Raw genomic sequence first — 11,037 nt, 5'->3', positions numbered from 1 at the left:
CACAAGAGCTTTGGGATTACGGGGCAGCGGGGCTGGTTATCCTTGACAACGGCTGCAGTTATTGACATCATCATGTGACCTTCTGTCTGTCCACAGCCGGAGAGGATCAATCCTGAGACCAACCAGAAAGGCTACAACGTCAAGTCGGACATCTGGAGTTTAGGAATCACGATGGTAAAGCCGCCTCGCGCTCCTGCATACGTTTGTTCACCTTTTCTGCATCTCTGCAAAAAAACACGATTATCAGTTAAAAATGAAAAAGTCGTGAAATATTCATAGCTTTGCAGCTCAGGCCGGACCGAGGAGGATGTTGGCATCAAGGATTCAGCAGTTGACTCGCGCTCGTCTCTGCCTGTTCGATCGGCTGTTCGAGCAGCGAATGTTCCAGCACAGTCTGAATTTTAAAAGGGCACTAAATGGGTTTTAAATAAAAGAGGAAAATTGTGATTTCAGAGTAGTGGAAGGTTTTTGTAATAATTGTAAAATGAAGAATGAGTGGTCCAGACTGAGCGATCAGCGTGTGGGATAAAACCTGCCGGGCGCTGATTGTTGGAGCACCTGTTGTTCCTCGAAAGCTGAACTGAAGGAGGTGAAGCAGCTGAGGAGGTTTTAGTGTGAAACTCATTAATGCTGCAGTAGCAGTGAGAGGAAAAACTACAGTAATGTTAAAAACTGTAACGGATGTTTGGGAAGCCACGTGTGTGCCGCTCTGCTGGAGATGAGTGGGATCTTTAGAGTGTGCTTGTTTTGGGGTCAGTCATTAAATGACGCTGCGACGTGGGATGGATTTGGGTGAAAAATCACATGAATGCAGCTGTGCAGATATGTTTGTGTCAGGTTATGTGTTTGTGCTCACTAAAGCACTAAAAACGCTCCTTGACCTCTTTGTTTTTTTGTCTTGTTTGGCTCAGATCGAGCTCGCCATCCTGCGCTTCCCGTACGACTCGTGGGGGACACCTTTTCAGCAGCTGAAGCAGGTGGTGGAAGAGCCTTCGCCCCAGCTTCCCGCCGACCAGTTCTCCCCTGAGTTTGTGGACTTCACCTCTCAGTGGTTCGTGTTTTTCTGGTTTATTTTCTTGCTTTGTCCAACTTTCTTCCAGCCTGATCCACGTCTCAGATTTACACCCAGATCTTTACACAGGAGAAGCCTGCAGAGTCGCGAAGCTGCTACAGATCACAGAGAGATGTGTACTGATCCCAGCTGAGTGGGCTTCAGATGATTTCCCCTTTATTCGATTGGCTTCATTGTTGCTGTTTTTGTTATTCTTGTTTTTACAGGATGGGACTATCTGAATATGCTGTAAACATGCAACTGTGCACTTTTTACGGATCCCTACGTATTAGTTTAATTACTCTAATTATGTAATTTTGTGTCACTGTAATTTACAAGAACTGAGCTGCAAATATTGTTTTGAGCATAAATACTGTGTGAACCAGTGAGGGTGCACAGAGGTGAGGCGGGAGGCTGGCAGGTTTGGGGGTCATACGGGCAGGATGGCAGGAGATGACTGCATGAATGTGAGACATGATGGCGGTAAAAATGAGGCGGTGGTTAGTTGGTAACGAGCAATAATAAATATTCTAAAGAGAAAAACACGGGTCTTTGAGAATGAACTGCTCAGGGGTTTCCATGTTTAATAGTTGTAATAGTCTCTAAACACTGAGTATAGTTTTTGATTATATTGTTTTCGTAATTGTTGGAAACGAAAATAATTATGTTTGAGATATTCATCAAGTTCCTGTTGTGAGTAAGAGCACAGAGAGATGGAGTATAAACAAAAGTAAAGAGAGAAAAGCGGGATGTCTTTGCGTTTGCGTATCGTTTTTGGATGTTTGTCAAAAGCCGAGCGGCTGTTTCGTGCATCCTCTTCTGTAACGTTACTCCTCCAAACTGTAACCGCACCATTGAGAACGAGATTATTGTGTTTGTGCCTCCAAGATCAGATCTTCTACATGCCAAAAAATCTTTGGTTCTGTTCTTTCTTTGTTGCTTAGTGACACATGCAGGTATTTGTGCAGCGAGAAGACGTACGGCGAGTGAGCTGAAAGGATTTTCTTAATTTAAGACGGGCATCACAACCTTGCCTTTAAGAAAAGGGAGGCCGTGATGATGCAGGTGTAAACCTCACCTTACTCCAGTGCAAATGATGTCCAGTCAGTCAGAAGTTGTATTCATGCATAGCTCTGGAAGTTCAGGAATTGCAGAGGCTGCTGTGATGCACAGTGATGAGGGTTCATGAAGTAATAATGTCAGCTGGTTAAATGGCAAATGGACTGATTCTTATACAGAGCTTTTCTACACTCATAATCTGATGGATGCATTGGGGAGCAACTTGGGGTTAGTATCTTGCCCAAGGATGTTTGGCGTGCAAGCTGCAGCAGCCAGGGATCAAACCAGCAACGTTCCGATCAGCAGATCTGCTCTTCCTCCTGAGCTACAGCCACCACAGTTGAAGAAGGAATGAGGAAGAAGTGCAAAAAACCTTCAGAGATTAAAAATCACAGATGAAAAGCAGATATGGTGGACAGATTTGGTGATTTTTACCCTTCAGCTGTAAAAGGTTGATGGGGTATTGTTTCACTGGTGGGCCGGCGACATGGACACCTAGGTTTGTGAATGCAGTAACTTAAGCAGGAAGTCACCGAGGATTTTCAAAATTATACCACAGGTGTAGATACTAAAAATCCCGAAGTTTGAATCTCAGTGATCTCAATCTTTGTCCAAGTTTTCTGAAAGCTTTGTGAATGCACTGACCTGAGAATGAGGTTTTATTTATACAGCGCCAAGTCACTGCAACAGACTCCTCAAGGCGCTTTATGTTGTAAGGTAGACCCTACAATAATACATACAGAGAAAAACCCAACAATCAGATGACCTCCTGTGAGCAAGCACTTTGGTGACAGTGGGAGTCTGAGGAGGGTGCACAGTATCCTGCGGGACCAACATCACCCTGCGCGCCACCTTTTCCATCTGCTGCCCTCAGGGAGAAGGTACAGGTCTATACAGGCCAGAACATCCAGACTGGCCAACAGCCTGTATCCACAGGCTGTGAGGCTCCTGAACTCTCTGCCCCCCTCTCACGGACAATAACCATATCCAACTTCTTAATAGCAATGAACTGGTCTGCATTGGTGCATCATATCTTTATTCTCTTCCCCCTCCTGCCCCCCCCCCCCTCTTTCTTAAATAGATAACTATCATATCTGATATCATATCTCACAGTACAATAATATTGAATGGGTTGCATTGTTGTATTTTGTCATGTTTCTCAGGTCTTTGTCTGAATTTCTACGAACATTATTGCTAAGGATTGTCTTATTGCATTGGAGTCACACTGGGTTAAATATGTACACTTGGGTTTTAAGGGGTATTTATTATTTTCTTCTTTTTTTTGGGTTGTATGGAAGCCCCAAACACAATTTCATTGTTCTTGACAATGACAATAAATAAATAAATACTACGAAGGAAAAACTCCCTTTCAACAGGAAGAAAGGCTTATCGGTAGACTGGTGGTTGCCAATATTTTAAATACTGTTTCACTCCACCTGCACTGCAGCAACGACCAAGCTGAAAATGCAATAACATTTATTTAAACTTGAGTTAAAAGCAACTGGTCTGTTTTTTTAGGTACTTGAAGATGTTTCACACCAGAGAGGTTTCTTGAAAGCTGTTGGGTTGTCACCTTGGAGGTGGTCCAGGTGGATGTAGGGCCATCTTAAATCGTCTGTCTTCTCTGTCCAGAATGCAAATGTTTGGATGCTCAGGAGAGTCTCTTCTGCTTGTCAGTCCAAATATATCGCTGAGCTTTGTCCTGAAGATCTGACTCGTGTATTGTTCAGTTTTCAGTGATCAACTTTTAGATGATGTGAAGAAGTGTTTGGGAAGACAAATGAAATGTCTTCAGGAAGCTTAAAGAAGTCTGGCAGCCTTTGGAAGACTGAGAGCTTACAGTGGCATGCAACAACAGCTGGAACATTGACAAGAATATCTCCTGTTACCGGTTGTTCCACATAGAACTGAAATACCCCCCACCCCACCCACAACATGCTTAACATGCAAATAACTGAAGAACCTTAGTAATGTGGAAACTGCATAATTGTGGCAGTGATGTGAATACTGAACTCTTTTCGCCCAGCACTGCCAACACCAGCAGACTTCTTCTTCCTGTCACTAATGTAAAGTGATGCTGCCTTTAAGCAAAGCCAAATTATTGAATTGTTTTTCTTTTCTTTGTAATGTTTTTTTTTTTTGGCTTGTTTTGAACTTTTTGGGGGCCGGCTATTTGCTGGAGTAGTGCATGTTCATCTGGTTTCCTATGGGAGATTCAGGCTTAATGTGCAGCTGCTGAATGAACGTGATGGTCAGACGCCTGCCTGATGGTGTTCTGTGAATCTGGGTGAATCTGAAATGCTTACATGATGTATGGCTGCTGACCTGAAATAACACTCGATCACACTGAGAAACGAGTCGTCCTCCAGTTTCGATCATTGTTTCCTGGTGATATCAGAAAATGATGCCGCACTTTGAGCAGTACTCAGAATGCAGAAAGACACTGATGTGACTATGTTCTTTGGTGCTTGGGTGACTCATCGTGCTTGGTTGTATTTTTTCTGTTACCTTGAAACCCTCGGAGGCTGGCAGTCTGCGACTTCTCAGACGCTTTCATAGAATAACACTGAATCAGACGCTGGAACAGATCTGTGGCAAGAGTGGGGAAGTCCACCATTTAATCTTCATCTTTGCTTTTTTTTCTTCTTCTGCAGCTTAAAGAAAGTTTCCAAAGAGCGGCCGACTTACACAGAACTCATGGTGAGTGTTTCTGTGTTAACAGATTATAAGCATGACTTCCCTGCAAGCACCTTGTAATGCTGCTAATCAAACACTGGGGGGTGCACTTAGATTGTTATTTACAAACCCTGTATTTGACGCTTGAAGCCAAGATGCTTCACTGGTCTCATCCATGGAAGGTTTACTAAAGGTCCAGTAAAAGCTCAGAGTATCAGGGGGTGCAGGTGTTTGAATGGCTGCAGCTTAATCAATTAAGCACAAAGAGACCCGAAATGGATGCAAACGAACAACAAAAGACACAAAAATGATTTTTTTTTTTTTAAATGTGCAAAATGACCATGAACCAAGACTTCCTACAAGCTCTAAAATGACCAAGTGATGCAAAATAAAACTCAAATGACTGGAAATCAACAGAAGACACAGAATTAAGAGCTGCAAAGTCACCAACAAAATGAATAGAAGCAAAATGATGCACATACATGTGAAATCGGCGCATAAGGACAACAATCGGATTGTTTACAACTAAGATTCATGAACCGACTATAAACAAATACAAAATGTCCACATAAAGATGCAAATCGTGCCGTTGAAAAGTTGAAAAAAATTCAATTCAATATAATTTATATTGCGCCAAAGTATGGCAACCAGATACAATTTGACCAGAAAAGGCAACAAAGGTGTCACTACAAGAGATGACAACAAATGAGTGTAAACCAAGTGTCAAAAACTAAAATCAGATTGAACACAGCTGCAAAGAAATGCTCTAATGACCATAATTACAATGCAAACTGCAACACAACAACACGACAGCCTCAAAGTTCAAGGAATTGATGCTTTAATTGCTTTTTTCTGATTTGGCTCCCGACTAACTCGGTGTCCGTTTCCTCCTCAGCAACATCTCTTCTTCACTTCCCACGAGGCCAAAGAAACCGACGTGGCTAGCTTTGTGAAAGTCATCTTGGGAGACTGAGTGCACTGGAGGGAGGGGGAGGAATCTGTTAAAAAAGAGGAAACAAAAAAAAAAATCCAAGAAAAAAACACCAATCGCAGCCCCCCCCACCATCCCATTTACCCGCAGGATTCCCTCTCACCCCTCCCTCCAGTGGCAGACAAACGGAGCCCAGAGGAGCCGCTGACGAAGCAGAACGAGGAGTCTGTCCCCGCCCCCCACCTGGCCTCAGCCCCCCCCTCTGTGCATCACCTGGCACGGTGGGAGGAGTTTGGGAGACGGGAGCCTCACACAGAATCTGGAGTAATTTATGATGTGTGTATGCAAAGCCTCCCCGTTTGATTCGATTTGCCCCACCGCTGCGCTCCTCCTCGAGCGCTGTTGTTAGCGCGCTGACTCTGTGGCCTCCACAAGGGTCGAGTCATAGTTTCTTTTTTGCTGAAAAGCAGAAGCGAGAAGATGTGCAGATTATATAAAAAAAAAGAAGAATGATATAATCTATCTGTGTATAATCTAAATGTTTGCATACTCGAAGCAAGTGTTGCATCAGATTATTAATTGACTGCATGTACAGAATTTCTCTCTGGGTAAAGACGGGCTCATGTGGCCAGTGAGGAACAGTTGGAGAGTCCGATTGTTGACTTCAGGGGCTCCCCCCAGTGGTTACAAAGAGGTACTGCACTTACACTGCTTTCCCCCCTGATTACAGTGGAGGTCAACTACACATTTTGGGCTCTTGGCTGCCTGTGAGCGTGAATGTGTGCGAGCTGGTGCATGACATGTGTGTGTGGGGCATGTTCACAGAGCTGCACGGCTCCAAATCCAAGTAGAAACGCAGTTTTCGTGCTCCGCAACATTTTTTTTATGGATTTTCTGCAGCCTCGCTGCCCCTGTAAGAGCTCAACAGGCAGGGCAACACTCTTACGTTGCTTTAAAAGTACAGGCGACTGTGCATCTGCACATCATGTTCAAATGTGACGCATGTAATAAAGAGCTTTATTTTAAAACTAGTTAGTATGGTAGTCTAGTACAAGCATAGACTGTATATTAAAGATGGAAATGGCCACCATGACGCCACCGTGTCAGCAAGGTTCTGTAATTTGAAAGGCATCTAAATAAATTGTGAAGTTGTGCTTTTTGATGTGACTGTACCCATGTGGTCGGGGTGCCCCATCAGCAAACTCAGCGATGACTGCTGGTTCAAACACGTCCATTTATTTTTAATGTATTTCTAATTTGACCCCTCAAAAGACCCCAAACAAAAGATGTGAGAACAATGAAAGTTGCGAATAGATCTCAAACTTTTACACTTTACCGTGATATTGTAAAGTAATGTAGCCAAAAGCACCAAAGTCCAATAGATATGAGATTCTGAGGTCCAGCAGCTTTGGCTGGTTTGAAGCCACTGACTGCTCCGTCCCTGATCCTTCCTGCGTGAAGCTGAATCGCAGATCTTTGAGACAAAGGCGGAGCCGAGTCGCAGCCGTGCAGCTTCGTGTCGCTCACACACACTTTAAATGTCGGGGTGTGTGTTTGCGTGTGCGTGTGGGCTGTGTGGGGGAAGATTTTCTCCTTGTTGTCTGTACTGAGCCAATCACAACCCTCTCCACTCACAATGAAAAGAACTGGATACTATTGCTATTATTATTATTATTAATATTAATTATTGTTATTATTTAGATCCAGGTTTTTTCTCCCCCCTTCGACATACTTACTGCAGTTTCTCTTATTTATTATAACTGCTGTTTTCCCTTTGGATACTTGACCGAACCATTTGAGACTCTCCTCACGTGTTTGTGTGAGCTGTGTATGGTTTTTGTTTTTCTTTGTGTTTTTTTTGTCGTGTTCTTCTTGGCTCAAACACGTGAAATGCTTTTAATCTGTAACTTGCAAGCCTTCTGTGTGCCTCTATATAGAAACCGTCTAAGGAAAATGAGATGTTAAGAATGATGCAGGGATCCGCTCCCTCCCTCCTCACACGCTGCATGGCATCATAATCCCACTTTGTGTTCCTTGTTGTACCGTAGCTCATGCTCGTTTTTTTATGTTTTTATGCTTGTGTTCATCTCTCTCGTTGCCTTTGTTCTTGGCCTCTTTCTCGCAGTGATTTCTGTGGAGGCCGAGCTGACGCCTTCTAGATGTCATGTAAGAATTACTCTGATGTCAAAACGGGAAACTTGAAGTGTTTTAAGTGGCAGAGCTGAATTATCACGTGATTTCTTCTAATTTTGACTTCTGGGGCCTTAAACTGTGTCAAAAACTGAACCAAAAACACTTCTAATCTGTTCTGACAAGACTTTTACCCCCGAATCTGCTCGACATTACAGCATCGATAAATCGTCACTATACAACCACAAACCCTAAAACTCGGGGGTCCACCTTCAGTCGATTTAGCTGTTAGAGTTGCAGTCAAACTGGACATCAACATCATTTAAAGCTGTATTAAATTATTAGTTTATACGAATTTGAAAGAACTTTTGGGCCATCCGGGGGTACAGCACCCTGTAAACATATCATTGATATTTATAGTCCTATACACGCATCATATTTGCTTCTATCTATTCATGCTTAAGGTCATCACAACAAAAGGCTTCTTCCCCGGACACTCCTGTCTGCCAACACTCCCTCAGACGTGGTTTGCTGCTAATATCAGAACAGATCCGGTATACACACCTGCAAACAACTCAAACAATCTCAGCTGTAATCAGAGCTAACTGAGAGAAAACAAACTCCAGCTAACAAAGTGGAAGGAGATGATAATGCTCCTAATTCCTCCTTACCACGTCCATTAAGAAGACTTCAGTTTTCCATTCCAGCATTCCTGTCTCTAGGATCATACTGTGCACGCATCCGTCCAGGTCTCAGATATTGAAACACAGTCGTGAGACGTGCAGCAGCAAAACAGACACACACCCCTCCCTGAACCCGATTGAAGCTGACTTAGGACCCAGTTGGACTTGATTTATCATTGTGTAGAGGCTTCAAACACACAGGAAATGTAGTCGGAATAAACAAACCTGTGTGGCACTTGGCCTTTACCCGACTAGCTGTCCTCCCTGAAGTTCAAAAACATGTTAAACTCATAGAAGACGTCTGAATAATGATGAGCTTCGACTGAAAAGTCAGAGGACACGTTTCCTCAATACTAACTCGGCAGATCTTCCTGGGAGGCAGCGCTGGTCCGACTTGCTGCCTGAGCGTGCGGGTACAACACCTTTGATTGTCCGGAAATAAGTCACCACCAACTCCAACACAGCGATCCGGGACGCAGTGAGACCCATGTGGGTGTCTGATCAAGCTGTCTGGTAACCAAGTGAACAGCAGAAAGGTTGGCGCCTATCAACCTTTCGCTATTCAACCAAACTGAAGTCGATGCAGAGCTTAGACAGCTCAGTGAGTGCTGAGGGCTGTAAACTCCTAGATTCATGGTTGGGAAAAATGGTTTTTAGCTTTTATTTTTTGTCAACCAGGACAATTTTACGACTGAGCAACCACATTTACCCAAAAACATCATCTGTGGACCTCTGGGGCTCTATTTTAAAGAAATAATGTTCTCTCTGCTGTTTTGCCAGACTCCAAAACAAAGTCTCCTGCCCTCAGTCGAGTACAGTTCGCTCTGTCATGTTATCAGGGAAGTTTCCTGTTTTGATGCAGAGTAAAAACCTTCCTTTCACCCTATAACCTGCTCCCCGTTGGGCTCCAGTCCCACAACCTTTGGCTTAGATAATTCCTTGAAGTACTGCGAACACGCCCATGCCCGCCTCACAAAGCTGTCTTATTTTTCTTTATGAAGCTCTCACCGTTCTCTATTTTTCATCTATAGTTCTCATTTTCTGACTTCACCAACTGTTTCTCTGTGGTGAAGCTGAATGTGAGGACTGGCAGCAGACAGAAGTCATCGCGGCGAGGACATTTAAGGGCTTCCTCATTAGTGCATCTCTGTAGCGAAGATGGAAATATACTGGAGAGACTTTTAATTGCCCCTAGTGTTTTTAGGCCATGATGAAATTAACAAAATTCAAGTCACACTTTCTGGAAGCAGAGCAAAATTATCCATCACAGGTCGAACCTCGAGATTCTTTTTTTTCCATTAGTGAAAAATGGTTATTAACCTAACTTAGCAAATGTGACCAAAGAGCTGGAGCCAGGCTTAGGAGGCCGGGAAAGGTAGTCGAACTCGTCATGGCACGCGTAGACTCGGAGCAGTGGATTTAGGTTTGTGTGGCGTTCGTAGGTGTTTTAAGTGCCTAACAGTACATATCTGTGGTGTACATTTACATTGAAACACTTGTCTGTCTTCGTGATTGATGCTTAAACACTGTTTTGGTCCTTCAGTTCCTGTCCTGGACCCACTGACACTGCAATTTGCTGTGATGTTTTGCACTGTACCGAGGAGTCATATCACATTGTCACATTTACGAGTGTGTTACTGTAAGGAAGCAGTCATTCAGTCGATGAAGGGTTGCCCTGTGTGTGGTCATTTTCCATCTTTTTTTTTTTTTTTTTTGTGAGAGGGAGAGTTTGGAGTTAGAGGTTCTGACTTTTATTTAACTGAAATTGTGATACTGTAAAAATTCTGAAATAATACCAAGCTTTTCTTCAACTGCTCACTTTGTTTTTGCTGCTGTTTGCACTCGTCGGCCATGCTTAGTCTGTACAGCTGTCAACATCAAAGATGAAGGGTGACACTGACCCGACGGAAACCTGTTACAGAGCAAAGGCTTTTATTGTGAAAAACCTTTTTGCAAAAGCCCGCGGATCGCGTTTGGTTATCATGTTACAGGTTAGCGGCCTTGTAGTGATTCTTGCCCACAAATATAGATGGAAACATTTAGTGCCACCATATAAACGACACCAAAACCCTTTAGTCTAAATAAAAATGAGCCATTTTCACACAAGCTCTCAGACTGCAAGGATGCAAACGTAAAGCTGAAGCCTCGGTTTATTTATGACCCTGTTATGTTTTTACACAGGACTGTTTATCATACCTGACCTGTTTCATTTATCTATGAAAGATTTTTAAATGATTCTAATGTCTTTTTGTCTTTGATGCAGACAAAGAGTGAAAATAGCTGTGTGGCCTAACTTTTGGCGTCCAGTATTTGCTTCAAGCCTTACGCAGCAGTAAATCACAGCGCTCGTTCTGTTAGCGCTGATTCACCACAAACATCACAATGTAGTTGTTAAACTCTTTGCTCCACCACGAGGCCAATTCCTCTAAACGACACTCTGTAGGAGAAGCGGTTTAAAAAGATGTGGCAGCATTTTTACCCACAGAACTGTACGGCCGGGGTTATAA

The 11,037-nt window shown here is 43.4% G+C and overlaps 1 protein-coding gene across 2 annotated transcripts in view; it reads left to right on the top strand.

Moving 5' to 3' along the window:
• Positions 1 to 10,341, top strand: part of map2k6 (mitogen-activated protein kinase kinase 6) — a 40,877-nt gene extending 30,536 nt beyond the window's left edge. For both annotated transcript variants that reach the window (XM_085467003.1, XM_085467004.1), the window contains 4 exons: positions 97 to 174; positions 912 to 1,051; positions 4,765 to 4,810; positions 5,682 to 10,341. In XM_085467003.1, coding sequence (XP_085323129.1) covers positions 97 to 174; positions 912 to 1,051; positions 4,765 to 4,810; positions 5,682 to 5,759 — 342 coding nt within the window. In that variant the 3' untranslated portion in view covers positions 5,760 to 10,341. The remainder of the gene's footprint in view (positions 1 to 96; positions 175 to 911; positions 1,052 to 4,764; positions 4,811 to 5,681) is intronic.
• Positions 10,342 to 11,037: the final 696 nt, after the last annotated feature.

Source organism: Copadichromis virginalis, linkage group LG8 (genome assembly GCF_057382275.1).
Source record: "Copadichromis virginalis isolate Kocher_CV1m ecotype Utaka linkage group LG8, C_Virginalis_male_GT1.1, whole genome shotgun sequence".
NCBI lineage: Eukaryota > Metazoa > Chordata > Actinopteri > Cichliformes > Cichlidae > Copadichromis > Copadichromis virginalis.
This window is presented reverse-complemented; position numbering and strand designations above follow the sequence as displayed.